General features: G+C 42.6%; 1 protein-coding gene and 1 long non-coding RNA gene across 6 annotated transcripts in view; one reads left to right on the top strand and one right to left on the bottom strand.

Annotated features, from left to right (window-relative positions):
• Window positions 1-19,332, top strand: part of LOC115585845 (uncharacterized) — a 34,994-nt gene extending 15,662 nt beyond the window's left edge. For 2 of the 5 annotated variants that reach the window (XR_003984775.1, XR_003984774.1), the window contains one exon: window positions 15,694-15,968. This is a non-coding gene — a long non-coding RNA (uncharacterized LOC115585845). Of the gene's footprint in view, window positions 1-15,693; window positions 17,388-18,610 lie in introns of those variants that run through there. The other 3 variants (XR_003984779.1, XR_003984776.1, XR_003984777.1) reach the window with 3 other exon arrangements.
• Window positions 144-19,437, bottom strand: LOC115585843 (protein Wnt-2b-A). Its single transcript, XM_030424502.1, has 7 exons — window positions 19,394-19,437; window positions 15,916-16,001; window positions 14,146-14,885; window positions 10,226-10,446; window positions 5,550-5,827; window positions 3,847-4,111; window positions 144-1,443 (listed from the first exon to the last, which is right to left on the bottom strand). The coding sequence occupies exons 3-7, from the start codon at window positions 14,325-14,327 to the stop codon at window positions 1,214-1,216; spliced, it is 1,176 nt and encodes a 391-aa protein (XP_030280362.1). The 5' UTR covers window positions 14,328-14,885; window positions 15,916-16,001; window positions 19,394-19,437; the 3' UTR covers window positions 144-1,213.
• Window positions 19,438-19,591: the final 154 nt, after the last annotated feature.

The following is a 19,591-nucleotide window of genomic DNA, read 5'->3' as shown; positions in this document are numbered from 1 at the left end:
GGTTATGACAGCAGTATAACAGAACTTACTCACTATCCGGCTCGGTCACACTGATTAGTTCTGCTCTGTCGGCCCTATCTAGTCTCTGTCTTGCCTTCAAGCTCTATGTTTGTCTGGCCGAACAAAAAACAAAGATTCCAGTGTCATATACTAATGCACCATATATTTCATAAGAACATCTGTTTAGATAAGGCAATATACACAATGTTATACAAGCAAGCTGGAGAGCAGAGAAGTGAAATCTGTCTGATGTTGTGGTTATGTGTGACTGAATGGCCTTCTTCTTTTTTCCTCTTCTTCTCCTTGTCAGCGGCAGTTTGTTGTCTTACACGCAGAAAACGAGAGTACATTGTGTAATCATAATAGTGGGAGTGCTCTTCTCTCTACTCCTGTCAGCCAATGTAGTGCAGTCTCATCCGCAGATGAGTAATGAAACAACACTTTACAATTTAAATAAATCACTTTAAACAGCTTTTTCTTTCTTTGTTTCTTTTTTCTTTTTTGTTTTCTACAGTTGCATTCAAAGTTCCAATGATGCATCCGTCCATTTATTCATCTGGTGTCCATCTCCCCATCCTCCCTTGTAGTCCTCTTCCTGGACTTCTGTTTGGCCACACGTAGCCAAACTTAACACTTAGATGTCCACTTCTCAAAGTGCACTTGTCAAGCTACTTCCCACAGTCCAACCAAGTGTTTTGTTTTTGGTAGATAAAAGTGTATTTCCCCAACAAAAAGAAAAAAAAAATTATGTGAATATATGATGTTGTTGTAATAATACTTGATACGTTTGAAGGCTCAGTTAATGTAAAAATGTGTCTTTAAGCATCATGAAAGCAGCAAACCATTTTTAACCCAGAACCACACGCTAGAAAAAAGGCAGTCTGGACCAAATCTTTGATTAAAGCCCAATCCACCCGAACCCCAAAGTGTTCACTGTTCACCGTTCATCATCTGATCCCAGCAGTTCATTCACAGGGCCATTCACAAACAGGGGCTAATGGGTATTAATTCATATTGATGGGTATTGAATTCTAGTGCTTTCACAGAGACAGGTAGAAAAGCCATGCAATGATGAACCAAGGGTGGGGGCAGGGGAGGCCGGAGACGCAGAGCACTTTCGGACAAACCTTCCCAGAATGCCATGTTCCACAGGATGTCCTGTAAAGGGGAGAGGGGTGGGGTCGCATTATAGGGGAGCGGATGGGGCGTGTCCTCAGGTCTGGTCCAACCATTCGGCTCGTTTGGGGGCTTTGCACGTATGTATGTCCACGGCTTCCTCACAGTCCTTACACTCCACGGCGCAGCACCATTTGAACTTGCACTCGCACTTGGTGATTTGCTTGACTCTTGTTGTGTCGTAGCCCCGCCCACAGCACATGACCTCACAGCCGTCGGTGCCCCGTGATGTCTTATTGCACACCCGTCCAGCCGTGCCCAGGGAGCCTGCACAAAAACACAGAAGTGTTAGCTAATAGAAGCTAAGAGTTTCTCTTAAAGCTAGCTAAAGCATCTGATTGATCATTTCTCTGGAGAGCCAAATTCTGCACTGAAGGTGAAAGGACTACTGTATAACTACCTCACCTAAATTAAACATTAGAACAACAAGGTTCAAATTCTAATTGTTAATGGTGTAGTAGATACTTTTATCAACAATCTAGGATTGTCACAGTCCTGACAATTGTTTTCTTGATGAATTGTTTGGTCTATAAAAGAAAATGTCCATCACAGTTTGTTAGCCCCATGTTAACATCTTCAAATTATTTTTTGTGTGCAGCTCAAAACCAAAGACATTCAGTTTTAGCAATTCCCCCACCTGAGAAGCTGGTTTATGTCAGGTTTTTTTTTCCGCTTAAAAATTACTTAAACTATTCATTCATTATCATTGGATAGACCCTTTGAAACTTAATGAATTGATTCTATGAGTGTTAATATGGATTTTGTTTGGATGTAACTGCCATCTATAATGACTTTGCAGCCATGTTGCCAGTGGTGTACTGACACTCAGGGCCCATTCAAACAGAATCAGGCAATGTTGGGATTAGGGTTGTGCTACGGTGCAGGAGTGTCATTCTATGGCCCGTTTGTGTAGCGTAGTGTTGTGATGAACTTTAACCACTGATGATCCAGAAGGTTTCATTAATGTGCCTAAAAGCAGTTTGCCAACCTCCCTCAATCAACTATGCGCTATGTGGCTCTGCTACTAGCATGCTGGTCCTGCTAGTGATGTTTGTCCACACCGGTAAATAAAAAAAATATATAAATAGATGCAAGCCTGATCATTAGGGTGTGTTTCCAACTGAGTTATTCCAAGTAAAACAATACTCTACACAGACAAATGTCTGTTGAGTTACCAGTGTAGCTTTTAGCCAAGCTGCCAGTGCCAACGTGACTGACATGTCCTACTCTGCTTCTGATCTGCAGGTCATGCTTGTCCTATCATGACTGTACCCTCCAAGACCAAATTTGGCGAATACATTTGGTTTTTTTCACCAGAATGCCTGATCCTTTCTGAATGGGCCAAAGGATGTGAACATGGGGCATGAACCCATGACAGCCTTGGGCTTGTGGTAAATGGCGTTTGATAGAGACAATAAACCATAAATGTTAGATAGACTGCCCAGCTGTTTCTACAAATTCATCATCTCTGTCTAGACAAAAGGGGTGAACCTTAGAGTATACAATAAACCTGTTCCAGAGCTGGACCTTTAGTAATCTGCATAATATCTCTGTTTTTGATTGAGTTTGGGAACAGGAACCAAAAGTTTTAGCTTCACTTCAGCTGATTTTGGTTCGATCGTTTGATCTGTGGTAGCATGCTAGTCCACGTTGTTGAGTGTATCGGAGTGTTTAGCAGTCTGTCCATTACTTAATGCAGTGGCATATTGTCTATGTCTTATGTGAATGTCAACCCTGCAGAGATTAGCGCTGGTGTTTCGTGTGAGAAGCTCCATGTTTGAACTGCTACCTATCACAACAAGCTGCCCGTAGAACAACAGACCCACACACACAACTATGCAGTGTTGGTAGAGTGGCCTATAGTTACACTGCCTTTCCCAAGCCACTGCTCCCTTTGAAGCCACTCTATGTGTGTGTGTGTGTCTGTGCGCGTGTGTGTGAGGGTTAAATGGACAGTGGAGCGTGACAGACAGACAGGCTCTCACACTCTGAGGCCCACTCTGCCCTCCAGCTACGCTTAGTTCAGACGGACAGAGAGGGAAAGACTGTGACAGACAGAAAGAAGTGATTTTTTTTTTTAATTAGCTGCTTGTGTCCCTAGGCTGTGGATTCCACTGGGAAGGTGAGAAAGAGGGGGAGGATGGACGAAGAGAGAGGGAGCAGGGACTAGGAAGAACTGGACAGAGCCTCTGAGTGACAGAGGTGTTGATGTCAAAGAACGTAAAAATTTGTCCATTAACCTCAACATCCATTCACCATCAGAAAGTCATAATTGATGATGTGGTTTGTGCAAAGGTGGATCACGAATCCTCTTACTATGGCATTTTTTGTGTGTGTGTGTGTGTGTGTGTGTGTGTGTGTGTGTGTGTGTGTGTGTGTGTGTGTGTGTTGACAAAGACTGACAGAGGTCAGGTGGTCACAGAACGACCATGTCCCCAGGGTACAAGGATATTAGCTTCCACAGACATCACACAGGAGGCCTGCTGTGTTATCTGACTAACATTACACACACACACACAGACATTCACACACAAAAACACACTAGTCATGCATGAACATATACACAACATACACATAACACCCCTAAAACATAACACAGTCGGGGCAATCCATCAACATCCATGAGAACCTGCCTCTCAGTCCACCTTCCTCCTCCCTTTGCTGCCTCACCTGCTGATTTGTCTTGTAGGCAGTAATCCGGTGAGTTCTCGAAGTAGACCAGGTCGTTCTTGGTGGCCTTCCTGAAGGCTTTGTTAGCCACAGCGAAGCCCGTCCCGTCCTGATTCATCGTCACCTCGATGGCCCCGTTGTATTTCCTCCGCAGGTAGTCACCGGTCTTCCTGAAGTCCGACATGGCCATCCAACATGTCCGTAGCGTGCAAGAGCCGCTCACGCCATGACATTTACACTCCAGCTTCATGAATCGCTTCACCGCCTAAATGCACAGAAAGAAGTGGGGATTGTGTGTGTTTAGCCATCTTGAAATTGAGTTTCACAGGTTCTGAAAATGGAGCACTCAGGCAGGAATGTTTATTACAGGGTCGGTTTAGTTAAAGTAGTCTTGCACATCATTATTTTGAGGTAGATATAAGAGAGGGGAAAGGATATTTGTTTAAGGTGCTCAAAGCATTGTAAATATTTAGTCTTTGTCTTAGCTTTTTTCCAAAGATATAGTCCAGAAAATGAACAGTTTACAGTGAAGTCTCTGGATTATTCAGGGATATGGGGACATTATTTTTGAAAATAAGTTTTGCTGTTGCTGTTTTAAGTTTGGTCGAACCAGATCTTCCTCCATATTTATTTTCACGATATGAGAAACGGGCCAAGATGTATTAACTTCTGGTTGCCTACACTGCTTCACTTGAGTGGCAGGTTATCATTTCAAGGCAGTCGTATTATACTAAGTCAGAAAACAGAATAACCCTTTCTGAACTTCTCAAAAGGGCTCTATTTTTTTCAGGCATCCAACCAAATATTCAATGGTTTGGGACCCGTATCAAAGCACTGAAAGTATTCCATGTAAGCTACACTCTACCAAAGAAATAGTCCAAAGGAAAGCAATTTAACCGAAGTCTCTCTCTCTCTCTCTGGGAAGAAATGTTGCACTACAAATAAAATTACATTTACCGCCATTGGGTCAGTGACTGAAATCTCAGAATCCATTTAAACTTAGCATTAACATGTGATCTTTATTAGAAAAAATGTATCGTTAAGAGAAAAAATATGTATCAATGCCGGAATTTAAAATAAAGAGTTACAGCTCTAAAATGCACTCAAAATGCATTCTAAATTGGTGGTACGGTTGCCACAGTGACAAAAAAAAAAACAAGAAGGCAACTGCACTGAGGCCTTGTGTCGACATGTTTTTTTTTCTGCTTAAAATCCAAACAAAAACTTTTATTTTTTGGTTGTTCCAAGGAAAGAGCATATGCACCCTGCGTTTGCATAAAGAAGATTCACTGAACCCAGACCTTTTTTTTACAGCACTCCACCTTTTGTTGGGTGAATACTCCAAGCATCTCTCGTAAAAAAAATGTAAATCTCTGAACATTTCAACAATCCACTGAAGTAGTCTGTTGTTGCTCCTTTTCAGGCAACCAATCATATATAGATGAGGCAGGTCTTGTCACCTGTAACCCTGGTAACCATGAAAATGGAGGACAACCTTGTTTTTGCGGTGTCTGATCTTTATCAGAAGGAAAAACAGAGACTATACAGACATTTGTAGGAGGAGATCAGCCAGATAAATGCATAGGTCCATGATCATTGTCCACATCATGTATCTAGATACAGATATCAGATATATCTAAAAATAAAACAAAAGTCTGTAGAGCCAGATACGCCACTGTGAGTGAGAAAATACGTTTTCTTACGGTTCTGCCACAGCGGTTGTTGTGAAGGTTCATGAGTGCCCGTGCGTCTCGGACAGTCCTCTCTTTAGCGTCTATGAAGGCTTTGGCAAACTTGATCCCGTAGTTGATATTGTCACTACAGCCCCCCCAGTCAAACTCTCCTCTGTCATCACTGGCTCGTCCGCGCTTGTGCGGGTCACAGTTACACGTCTTCAGCTCGCCTTGGCTGCAGGCGCGAGTGAGCGCGTACACCACCCCTGCTGAGGAAATGGCGTAGACGAACGCTGCCTCACGACTGCCTGAGAAAGAGAGACAGGGAGAGAAAGCACAAAGAGGTCAAACCGATACTCAGTGCAACACAGAGGATTCTCTCAGACTAGACTCTCTAAAGACGTAAGACTGTGCAGCCGAAATGTTAAAATGCGTACACAGATACAGATAATGCCATGACCAGGCCTGGGCATGAACCAGCAGGACATGAAGGTGCAGCTGACGGGGGCATATCAGGCCTGATGTGGAGTATAGGACAGCTTTGTTTAAATATTATCATGGAAATAATCCTAGCTGCGGGGCTCTCCTCTGCTCACATAAATTGTTTAAATACAGACACAGTGATACCCCATTAATCAGCGCCAGGGTGATGTCATGACAGCATTTTCTACCATTGCTGTGCTTTTTCTGGTCTCCTCAGTTCCTCGGAACATGACTCATCTATTGTGTGGCCAAAGATACACGGAGAATTAGATATAGTGTTTGGTCACAGTTGCTTTTTGCAGCACCCGTGGGAATGAATGACCCTGAAAAACAACACGGCACCAAGAGGCGGAAGAACTCTTCCACTCCCAAAAAAAAAGGAGACGTGAATGGTTTTCACATATAACATAAACAACAACTCTGCTCCGTTGGTATAAAGTTATATCTCCAGTCAAGGAGAAAAAGAATTGTAATGATTTTTTTCACCCCTGACAACCATCTGGAACCAATGCTTTAAAACATGACAAATCATCTCAAAAACTGTTGGCTGAATTTCTGTAAAATTTGCTTTGGATATTCATGGTTCCCAGAGCATAAATCCTGATGTTTCTGGTGATAATGCAGCCTTTTCATCCCGTGCCACCAGCAAGCCGTTTCTTTTTTTTGCTTTCACACAAGAAGCATCGATATTTCTCAGAAGAAGAAATCTTTCTAATTTGGACTCGACTTCAGCTTCCCTTTAGCATGGTCGGCATGCTGAATTGTCAGCGAACGCGTATTCAATAGGGTTGAGGGGATATGATGGTACAAAAACATGTAACTGTAGAAATATGTCGACCATTCGAGATTTTCTAATACCGTTTCTATACCGTTATTGCAAGACGGTGGTCTTGATGTCTCAACAGGTAACTTAGGTCTCCAATGTGATGTTATTGAAAGTTTTGATACTAATAAACTGTGTGTGATATGGAACTTCAATTTCCTCGAGGGAACCTCCCAAAGGGATTAATAAAGTCGTGTCTATGTCTAAGTCTAAGTCTAAATCTAAACTATGAGAGAATTGAACATGGATTTTAGACAGATTTGATGTATACATCTTGAAATGGCATCATTAAGAATTACAATTATATGTAAGCTAGGTTTTCTCCCCCAAGTTATTGTAAACAGATATTGTGATATTATAGTCTCTAGGATTGTTACACTGGAGACTAGGGTTTATATCCAAAATAGAATAAACCTTTAACTTGTTATTTATACAAGTATATTGGTTTGGCTCAGGGGAAAACATTTTAGGCAACAAAAGTACTCATTCAGGTTTAGGAAAAGACCCTTTCACAATATTTAACGTATGTTTAAAAGGATAATTTTTCCCATGTGTGTATTTTTCCAGTTCGTTTTACTTGAGTTGCTAAAGGCAGGAACACACTGGCCCAAACGTTGGACGTCTGAACAATTTGGGGAGACTTGGTTGAGTTCGGGAACAAATCTGTTTGGTGTGTTCTGCTGTGTTGGAAGCTTTTGGAACCGTACAGACGGTGTCTGGTCAGATTCAGCTTGCAAAGTCTGAGAGTGTCGGCGGTCGGAGGATTGGACGCCATCAGATATACTCTGGTTGGTTGGCTGCTAGATGTTCAATGATCATTCTGATTGGCTGTGTGCTAGCGAATCAGTGCGGTGCGTGGGAGGGGTGGAAAACAAACCATCAGCTCAGCCATAATGATCTTTCAAGGAATGCCAAGTATTGTATTCCACAAATGTCTTCTCAGGTCAAACGAATACTGAGCCAATACTGTGTGCACTTTGTTTTTCTCTGATAATCTATGGTCTGCACTCCGTTCTGTCATTTCCTTTTTTTATGTTTTGGATTACTGGCACTAGACTAGCGCCACCCAATATTAAGGAGACTTATTGCATCTCGTGCAAGAGGAGAATGTACACACTACTGTGTTGTTGGCAGTAGTCGAGGCGGTCTGTTTCGATGCAACTTTTCTACCAAACAGGTCAGACGAGAGGCAACGGAGCGGTCGGATAAAGGCAGTTGGCCGATTATGATGTTCCCGGAATAGCACCGACAAGGTGATATCCGATCATGCGCAGTAATACACCAATAATTTATGTCATTTTCGTATTGTATTTCTGAGCACCTGTTAACCTTAAAACCTGTAAACATAAAATCATTGTTATCATTTGGAACCTAAAAGCTTCAAAGTACTGTTTAGTGTTGTCTCTCGTTGTCTTGGCAGTTGTTTTTTTTTGTATGGAATTTCCAGAAAGAATAAAATAATCAAATGTGAATTTTTACAGTTCGATGTGGTTATTTTAAACCATGTCTTATTCGAATTTACAGAACAATTACTGTTTTTTAGGGATATATATAATTCATTTAATATAAAATTACATATGCCACCTATTTTAATTAATACAGCTGTCCACACAGGCTGCAAAATAATTCACTTTTCACTCGTGCTTTACATGCATGACTGTAACTTTCTGAGTGCTGCCAAAACATGGGTGAGCGCATAACAGCACTGTGACAGGACACATCCTTGCGTCATAGACCAACCGCTTTCGCCGTGCAGCCTGTGTAAACAGGATATGAAGCATTTAATCTTGTTTTATATTAGGTTGGCTCGTAGTCGCATGTTAACATAAAGTGCATATCGGCCATTTGTTTCTTGGGCCTATGGACCTGTCTGTGTTTCTAACAATGCTCACACACACAATGGTTTGAGTCTGACCAAATGGGACGATTAACAAGTTGGAAGAGGAATTTAAATAACCTGCATTTCTGGATGAAAAACATTGTGTCACATTTTTTGAGCTGAATTTTTAATTTAAAACACTGTCTTGCAAAATAACACGTACATAGATGAGGGAAGCAGTATCTTCTTTTGTAATGTTGTGTGCTGTGAAATAGAAGCACTTCAAGATAACATCACAAAACGAACTCATACAGCACCAATTATAAATGATCAAGGGTTGGGCACTTCAGTATCCAAAAACAAAATACACGTTCCCTCTGAACCACTTTGTGTGATCCGAACTGCTCGCTCTGTCCTCTGGAATGTCCCATTCCATCTCTGGGGTGAGGAGTAGGGGGCAGTGGGTGCTGCTGAGGGAGGGGACGGGTGTATGTGGGGGAGGATGGAGGAGGGCATTACTGGTCATCATTCAAACCTGCGCTGTTTGTCTGACAGTGAGAATATCTCTCTAAATATTTACATCTACATTACTGTTTATTCCTATCCGTCACACACACACACTCAGCCTCTATCTCCATATCTGCTACTTTTTTCCATGCATCGTTGGCCCCCACACATGCTTAGGACGGCTGGAAGAGGGACCGTAACAAGCCAAGGAGAGTCAGTGACGTTGGATAAAGAGTCTGTTCAGATTGACTACAATGAACTGCTGGAAATGATGCATTTACTATTGTGTCTGGCTCAAAAAGCTGCAAAAATCAAGAGAAAGCATCGAGAGCACCAAGTCACCCTCTTCACTGGTTCACAGGTGCATCACTTCATCTGAGCTATGCATGCCAAGAGTGTGTGATCGACAATTTATAGACCTGTTATCATTCAGTGTGTCCTCTCTTGGACTTAAAGGTCCAATTTGTAAACAAATGATTTTGAGTCTCATTCCCAGCTTGTCAAATACTGATGGGTCGGCTGCCATCCCAAAGCGCATTTCAAGAGTTGGGAATTCTTACACATTGGACCTACTTAGTTTGCAATTTAGGATTCTCTGTGTTTTTTTTACTGCAGGTTCACTGTTCCTGTCACAGTTATTTCATAAATATTTATTAATCAGACTGTATGCAGTTGTGAAACACTTCATAAGGAGGAATTATCCATGGACTGGCTACAAAGAAGTTGGAAAATATGTATGTCAGAATGTACATGCACCTGTATGCATACGTACATGAATCTGTTACAAAAGCCGAGAGGTCTGGCAGGAGTGGAAAAACAAAATGAGGACAAGCCCGTGCCTCGAAGCCTGTGTGTTTATTGACGAGGCGTAAGGCATTGCAACAGTCCATTAGCGACTATAAACAAGGAGCACCAGCATACGTGCGTATGAGAAGGAAAGATCGGAGAAAGAACAGAGCGAGGGGAGAAGAACAGACAGGCGAAGGGAGAGATAAGGCAGTAAAAGTGAAGAAAGAGGATAGTGGTATCTCAGTTTTGGCCTCGTTGCACATGAAGACGCACACATGGACTTACTCCGCAGCAAGACACGTCCAAACACAGTGTGGTCGCGGTCCAGCGTGCTGCAGTTCCAGCGGTGGTGTCTGAACTGGTGCTGGCACTCTCTGATCCACTCCTTGGTGCCCTCACCGATGGCCTGCATGATGTCTGGGTGGCGCTGGCAGAGTTGCCGCTGCTTGTTCACCAAGCCTGGGATGTTGTCGCAGATAACCCGGGCCCCAAGCGCTCCGATGTACCTGCAAATGCAAAAAAACACAATAAACTTTTTCAACTGAATCTGTATCACTTAGAAAAAGAACATCCAGCAGTGATTTTAGTCACATAGCGATTGATTAGTACACATAGGTGCCCTCATATGGCAGATGTATAGATACACTTAAAGGTGGTGAGTGGCACAGGGGAGAGCCGCGGTAACGGAGCTCTGTGAGTCAGAGTTCACTACACTTAACAGTTTAAGGTTTGCGAGAAGGAGGGGAGTGGAAACCATTTACTTGGCTCTCCAAATAAATAAGCACTTAACCTCTCCCCACAAGACCTGCGTGTGTATGTGTGTTTAAATGTTTCCCAACGGGATCGTTGAAATCATGTCGTCACAAATCAGAGCACGCAGTCAGGGGCCTCCAATAACCCTGTCAAACTAAGACCCCATTTACTCACTTTACTCCTCTCTGTCTTCGGCCTGTTCGCTCTCATTCTCGTCTTACTAGCTGTTCTCCAGCGTGCCTTTTTCCAGTCATTCTCTCCGCCAGGAAACAACGGATTCTTGCAGTATCCTATAATGTCGATGCAGCGTCGAGCCTTTCCCAAAATAAACTTTAATCGTGATGTGTGTGTTCACGAGACCCCTTGCAGCTCGATGGCTGCAGGGCTCTGGCGGGTCAGCGAGGAGAGGTCAGGGTGCGCGTAGCTGTGTGGTCGGGTTTTACGAGGCCGGGCGAGAGGATGGAGGCTCTCTCTCTCCCTCTCTCTACTCCCCAGAGTGGGATAAGAGAGGAGGAGTAAGAACAGACTGCTCATCAAAGGACAGAGCCAGAGCGGCAATTCACACTTAATTTTCTCTCTCGTTCTCTCTGAGAGTCAAGAGGACTTGTGGATTTTATAGGATAGTAAATCACCGTCCATCCACAGGTCTAAAACAACATGCTGTAAAGCCCTGCGACTCTACTGTGAATCACAGAGGAAGGACAAGTGGGAGACAAATAGGGAAGGCTTCTATTGACTTCTGATGACACAGCCGCAATGTGTTGGCCTGTCATCTTCAGGAGAACTATTTAATCATACAAGATATACTCAAATACTAAAATATATTTGTTTTGAGGGCTTGTTGGTTCATTTGTCAGCAGGTTCATACAAAAAGAACTGAATTGTTTTTTTCCAAAACCTCGATGGAGGAAGGGTCACAGCCCAGAATAGGACATGTTTCATAAATTTCTATCAGAATAATGTATGCATCTTATCCATATCTTATATATTATCTTAAATATCAGGCATAATTAGGTGGCTGGTATCTATGAGTGAGCACAACAAGATATGGATCCTCATAAAATCTGGATCTAATATTTGATTCTGCTTTGTTGAATCAAAGGGGACTGTTGGACCTTGGCAGAGGGTTGCTGATTCTGCATAAAAGATTATCACAGTTATAAAATGTATGTATTAGAGTTGCCACAATACCCTGGTGTTGACGATAACTGTCTATATTTAAAAGCAAAATATTGATATTTTGTTAACACTACAGGCATGATAATACTGTGTAAGTAATACATCGTCTCGCAAATGATTTTAGTTTCTATTCCCTTAATGGTATAAACTGGAAAATCAAACGGTACTGTTCTTTTTGTAGGCTTTTGCACAGTTGCAGTTGTAGACTCATATTTTGAGTGTATAATAATTTAAATGAGAGACAAAACACCCAATAAACAAAGTTAGAGATTAATTTGACTGATAGCATTTTCTTTTCTTTTTCACATTTTTCTATATAGAGATATCACAATAACATCTTATCGGGATTTCCAGTATCATGGCGGAGCTAATCTTTGTATGATTAGGGCTGGGCGATATCCCCCTTATAATAAAATCAGTATAACTTGGCTATATCAGAATAAACAATATATATCATGATGTTTTGAAACCTCCTCAAAAGCACTGCATAAATGCTCAGACTGGCTGACAAAAATCAAATATCAAAACATTTCGGACCAAATACCTGGATATCGATATTTTAGGGAAGACTATTGGTACTTAAAGGTCAAATTTCCAGTCAGTGTCATTTTCAACTTCTCAAATACTGGCGCTTTGGGCTGGTCAGTCGGGTCGTCCAGCAACCCAAAGCATCACAGAACTGAACATTCTTAAAAATTGGATCTTTAATACTCAGTAATATAGATATAATGACTCAGTGGGTAAAGACTGGTGTTAGAACAAATACAACAGTATGTTAAGTTTATAAAATTAAATCACTTTACCGTAATGCAGCCTTTAAAGGCAGTAAAAGACAACACTTAAACCTAAATCTAAGACGATATGTAGTCCGAATTGTGGTGCTTTTGCTTTTTTTCTCAAATGGAACACCCCACAATCATTTTTGCAACTCTCCTTCCCCCCTGGAGTGTTAAAGCCCCAGATCTATCCATATCACCACTTACTGTACACCCACAGAAATGTGATAAACAGTTAAACACTGTATCTCCCACACTAGATTCCCCTCAAAGCCAATAATGCCCGGCTAAAGCCTCCATACACACTCTTCCCACTACTCCCCATAACTGCTTTTAATCTACACAAACTATTAGGCATTCCATCAGCCCCATGCCCGCCCACACACAGACACTTCTCCTATAAACACACTCACACACACACACACACACACACACACACACACACACACACGGGACGTTTCCACGTATGTTATTGCGCAGTGAGATATTTTTTAACCCCTCACCTATGCTCTAGATGGCTGGTTTCGGGGTATTTTAGTGAAGTAATTTCTGTGTGTGTGTGTGTGTGTGTGTGTGTGTGTGGTACCTGGTGAATTAATGACTGCTCTGCCTTGTTGAATACAAGCTCCAGCTGAGCTGAACACGCGCTCAGCCAACAGCGCCGACATAAATTACATTTATCGCTCTATTATTATTGCTCAATAAGGCGGGCCAACAGACTGATACGAAGAAAATGCTCAAGAAATCAAATCCTGAAGAAGCTCGGCTCATAATTTTAGGTTATTTTCATTATTCGGTCCCTATCATTTCTCTTGCTCTTTTTATTTATCATTATTTATTTATTTTTAGTTCAACGAAATGTTGACAGAAAAACACATACTGGAGTTTTTCTTTGCGGTCATTCGTCCATAAACATGACAAGGCAGCACACTCACTCTATGAAACTCTTTCTGATAAACCCACAAGTGCGTTGACAGTCTGCAGGGAAATGCAGAAATAGGAATGATTACGTTTGGAAACATGAATTATACTCTATACCCTGTCTGTCTGTCTGTCTGTCTGTCTGTTGGAAAATGTTGCTGCTCCGAATTAATCTGGACGGGTTTGGCTTTTTTGGAAAGCGCTCATTATAATAGGCATCATAAGTTAAATTCGTTGGCAGGTTGAATCCCTGAAGTTTTCTAACGAAAAGATCCAAACATAGGCACGAGTCCCAGCTCCATTTCAAATGATTAACATCATGATGGATGTTCAAATCGTGTGGCATTTCCTTCACCTTCCATTTACAGTCAGACTCTCTCTTTATTATTATTATTATTATTATTATTATTATTATTATGACAATAATAATAATAATAATAATAATAATAATAATAATAATAATAATAATAATAATAATAATAATAATGGTGATAATAAACAATAATAAATAAATAAATTCAGCCTCTATATATCTCAGTGGCAGGTAGGTTGGCCTGTGGGTGTGATGGTACTTACCACCATGAAGAGTCCGCCCGAGGCGTCACCAGCAGAAGCAGCAACAGACACGCACAGTAAATCCTCGAACTGGCACCGGAGTTTTGGCACGAAGCAGACCGGGATGAGAGTCTGGCTGCCGGCGAACCACAGCTCCGAACCCGGGATGTCCGGAGGCTCAGAATCCTGTTTAAACCCAGCATGTTTCTGCGCGTCTTTAACCACCAGCACCAGCAAGTTCCCCGAAAAATAATAATAATGATTCTAAAAAAAGTAGTTTTCAGAAGAAAATGCCCGACTTTAACAGACAAGGTGTGGTGTGAAGTAGGTCAAGCACCCATTCAGTAGATAGGCCTCATTATCCAGAGTGTGGCTCCATATTAAAAGCGCGGCTGTCAGGAGTGTGAGGAGCGCGTTTTCGGTGCCATTTGCGCACCAGACTCTCTCTCTCTCTCTCTCTCTCTCTCTCCACTGTGCGCTCAGACGGGAGGTTTACCTGACGAGACGAGCAGCAACAAGTGTCGTCTGTTTCACCTCTCCAGTCGGCTCCACAGAACACCTATCCTTGTTTATGTTTTTTTGTTTTGTTTTGTTTTGTTTTTTGTTTTGGCTGAATAGGATCCGATCACAGCTCGGGGAGCCAGGCAGAGGCTGGGCAGATGCGAGACTCGCTGCAGTACTGTCGGCTGTGGGACTCTGTGCTGGGTCGGATGCTCGCACGGGACCTCTCCTTTATCAGTGCGCGGTGGAGAGAGTCAGAGCTGAGAGAGAGGGAGAGAGAGAGAGAGAGAGAGAGAGAGAGAGAGAAATGAGGGAGGGAGGGAGGGAGGGCTCCCTGCTGACAGCTCCTCTCGCCCATTGGGCAGATGCAGGGGTTACAGAGTTTGACTAAGAAGGAGATATTAAAGAGGGATGGATGGATAAAGGTGTGTTCGTGTGTGTTCGTGCGCGCGCGCGCGCGCGTGTGTGTTAACGGGTGACCATGCTGTAGAAATGGTGACGGTCCTGATGTGAGGAGTTCATCTGTGACCTCAGACAGGAATTATTATAACCAGTGATGGCGCCTTCATTTTACAACCCAGTAAAACTGGATAATTAAATCACAGGAAATATGTGGCTTTTCATATTATAAAGGATTTTTTTGCCATTCTTAGTGTATGACACTGCAAAATTCAATCATGTACATGCAGAAACATGATGAAATGACCAATAAATTACTTAAATTGTTAGTTATTAGTTAGTTATTATGTTATCAAACTTAAAAACTTCAAATTACCTTGTTATTGTCATTACTGATATTTAGAATCAACACTGTTATATTCACTGGATACGGGTATGATCGAGCTATTCCTCAGGTTCAGCTTTCACATATACCTGCGTAACCGAACTTAATACACAGGGACTGCAGATACTAATAAAGTCTTTGGGCTCAACCTGGCACACATCATATTAAGATGAATCAGCAAGGTGCCGTCCCCGGTGACGATGTGTATAAAGTAAGCAAGCCAGTGAATCTGTGTGATTATTATCAACAAATATTAATTTAATTTTTTTTTGTCATGCCTGCAGCCACGCACCGCCCAAAGCACAGCAGAAATGAAAGTCGGAGAAAAAAGCTGGGAATGTGGGACTGGGAGAACAGAGCCAAGACCGTCCAGTGGAACAGCACTATGGCTTAAATATGAACCACATGTGTAAGAAAGCGAGTGCTGAGACAGCGCTCGAATAAAGCATGCACGCACACACACACACACACACTGTACATTGTCCCTGGAGAGTGACCATCCTTACCTTTCTTCCAACACGTGTGTGTGTGCGTCTTCAAGCTGTCATCCATCATCAAACCTCTGATCATTCTCTCTGTCCTCGAATGGCTCCTGACAGATTAAAACCCATTTTTAAGTATCTGAAGACCTTTCACAAACTTAAGAAACGACTGCTTATGGACGCCGATTCGTGCAGTTCTTTTCGTCTGTGTTGACTTGAACTTCTCAGTGGAGTTTGTGATATTGGATTAAGAATACCACAGTTGATTCAGCTGACCCAGTAATGCTAAAAAACAAGTAAACAAATCTGGAAAATCCCTATCGGAATTGAAACTATTAGAATTAGCTATAGCTGTCTCAAACTGCTATTTCATGAAAAGCTTGAGAAAACAGCTCTAGTGTTTATGCCAAAGCTGCTGTTAAGGCTAAGCTCCTTTCAGAGACATTTGTACTTCTGCTCAGGCTGCTGTCAGAATGGGACACACACACACACAAACACACTTTTTGTCTGAGACAAGGCACAAACACACAGACTACACTGGTGGGTACAGGTTTGTGAAGAAGCTGAGCTCTGGTGAATATTTGTGCGCTCCAGCTTAGCTCACAATTTTCTGCTAAATCAAAAGGAATTAGGGAAGCACAAACATGGCTGAGTTATGCTCTCTCTCGTGGGGCTGGAGCTGGAACAGACTTTCTCTCTCTCCCGCTCTCCGTCTCTCTGACTCTCTCCCAGCCTGTGAACTTGACCCCAGCTTTCTCCTCATAAACAATAACAGAGTCAAGCGCCTTCTTGTCAGTTGGAGGAAAAGTTTGCCCTGATGTACGAGGTCCAATCTGGCAACCATCTCCTCAGAGGAAAAGTACTGACGGGGGTTGCTGTGTTTAAACGCTGCACTGGAGTGAAGGAGGGATAAAGGTGAGATTTACGGAGGCAGCGGTTTTGGACTAATCCAATTGATTTCTGTGTTGATCGTTATAATCACTCAGGATTATTTCTGAAAGGAAAGTTGCTGGGGGAAAAGGGAAGGAGGCTGAATGAACCAAGGGCAAGAGGCATGCGCTGAGGGTGGAAGAGTTGGCCTAATGGCCCAGTAATGTGTCCCCTGCGGGGATTAAGCTGTGGGCTGACACCAGTCAGGCAGTCCTGGGATGAGCTCAGCGTGTATTCCCATCCCCTGGCAGGCTGGAGTGGGGAGGACAGCCTGTCGTCAGACTTGGCCAAGTTCCCATACTGATGGGACACAGGGGCAAACTCAACACTGGGCAGGTCTGAGGGAATATGAACAAGGGACAGGTGGAAGGACAAAGACGAAAAAGAGATCAACTGGAGCAAGAAATGGAAATCAAACTTCATTTCGTCAGTACAGAAGGCATCATATTCTGTGCAATTTGTTAAGCCGCTTGAGATACTACAAACTTATGTATCACAGCCTTATGAAACAACCCATATTTGTGTTTTCTGATCAAAAGGATAACATAGTTTGTTTTGCTATTTCAATACAGGTTCAAAAATGTGTCGCATGATTGTTTTATGGCCAGCCACAGCCTGACTTTAGCGCTCTCATGGTGCAGACACACTGAATCCATTGCAGATGTCAAGTCAATGGCTCGCAGTCAATTGCCATGGAGAGCAAGAAATCCAGCTGCGCAGTGAGTGATGGATACAGCACGTCAAAATGACAGACCAGTTTGATTAATCAAGACTTGACCTCAACTTGAAGTAATTGATTGTGATCAGCATGACACCCCGGGATTGTGAGAATCAGATCGAACTGTCTAAAAAGGCAGGGCTGATAAAGAATGTATTGATGTTTTGTTTTCATAAATATTTTTTTGGCCACTGTTTATCTGTAATACGGGGAAGTTTTGCCAACATGTTGAAAAGGAACAAGCCAAAACCAAACACCAGCTAACTTGCAGTATGCCATCCCGCCGAAGGAGCTCCGAGTTATTCTGTACGACCACAAGCATCCTTGCTGGATTCTTTGTGTCCTCATCTTCATTCATTTGAATGGAGTGGTATGGCTACGAAAAACAACGCCGGGGAAAAGTTCATGTGGGATCATCTTTTACCACGATGCACCGTCATCCAGCAAGGCTCTGCGCTGGACAATCACATACATGTGCACATTCAGCAGTAAAGTTGGTCGCTTTACAACATGACGTGACTTCGATCTTTGCTTCTTGGATTCAACTGTCATTACACAAGAGTCCACTTGGGAGGAAATGTAAACAGAGTTTGTTTAGACATATTTGTTTGAACAAATGTCTAATCGTGTCACCATAAAAATGCAACTTCCTGGATAGAGATAGTTGATTGTTGCCTGTCATCCCCTGATCATCAAATTCTGATGCTACGGGTTTGCAGCTTGGATCGATCAACTATCCATCTCCAGGAAGTTACATCTCGTTGTTTTGAATTATTGCAGGATGACTTATTGTAGATGGATTTGATAGTCATAATTTCAGCATGTTAAGTAGTCGTGAGGATAAAAGGACCAGGCCTGAGTGTCTGTTTAGATAATAATCAGCTGAAAATCCGGTAGCATTATCTATAAAGCTAATGAAAGGTCAGAATACAACACAGACCCTAAAAATACACCGTCCTCCAGGGACCGACAGGCCACAACGTGTGTGTGTGTGTGTGTGTGTGTTCAGTGTGTGCACACATGCAAGCCAGACACCGAGATCTGAGATAATTTATTGTCCTGTAAATTTAGATCTGCCGACAGAGATGAACTGCCTTGAACAAACAAAGCAACGCTGGAACTCCAGAAGCTTCTGAAAAGTCTGGCCAGCTCTCAGAGAAGGTGTCAGGGCCTGTTGTCAACCACTTTCCACAGATGCAAATGGCGCAATGCACGGCACATACATGGAGAGGAGGCCTGCGCTTGCACAGGTGCAAAAAATGCTCACACACATACATACACACATCTATAACTACAGTATGTACCCTTATGTTACATCATAGTTGGCCCGCACAGGGCTAAGCTCTGCCTGCCCTTTGTTTCTTTTATCCCCAAGATAGCCTGTCATTAATAGATTTTATAGCACCTGTGAACACACTTAGAGTCTGTAGATGCGATGGTGATAACTCTATAATAGCATGTTTACTAGGTCGCCGGAGGATGCCGTCATGCTCTACAAATTTGGGCCATGCACAAAAATGAACGCACACACACAGACACACATAGACACACACTCAGCAGAGCAGGTGATATAGATGAGATCAAAGGGATATGCGGGGCAGCACGGCCTCTTTGACGTTTAACATATCTCAGACACTTCTTAGGAGGAAAACAGGCATGCTTCGCTGGCAATACATAGACTGTGACAGTGATAGAGAGAGTCACACAGACAGAAATAATCAGGCATACATCCTCTATGTTAGATGGGATAATCTGGGATAAACTTTAATCCGACTGCTTTGATTAGCTTTTCCACTGACAACATTCAGATTTGAATAAATGGAATGTTTGAAAAGACTCCAAATTAAAATTTACCTTTATGGATGCTGGTCATTTTTACAGCACAGCGTCTCCTTGCTCCCTCTTGGTGGAACTGAGTTTGTGCTGAGTAGTTTCCTGTTTTAGTCGGGAACTGTCTGTGTGACGTACACTGCAGGTCATGGGCAGCTGGTCACATGGTGGCTGGCTGAGGTAGCAGTGTATCAGTGAACTGAACTTTCTTTTCACATTTCA

This window comes from Sparus aurata, chromosome 7, assembly GCF_900880675.1.
Source record: "Sparus aurata chromosome 7, fSpaAur1.1, whole genome shotgun sequence".
NCBI lineage: Eukaryota > Metazoa > Chordata > Actinopteri > Spariformes > Sparidae > Sparus > Sparus aurata.
This window is presented reverse-complemented; position numbering and strand designations above follow the sequence as displayed.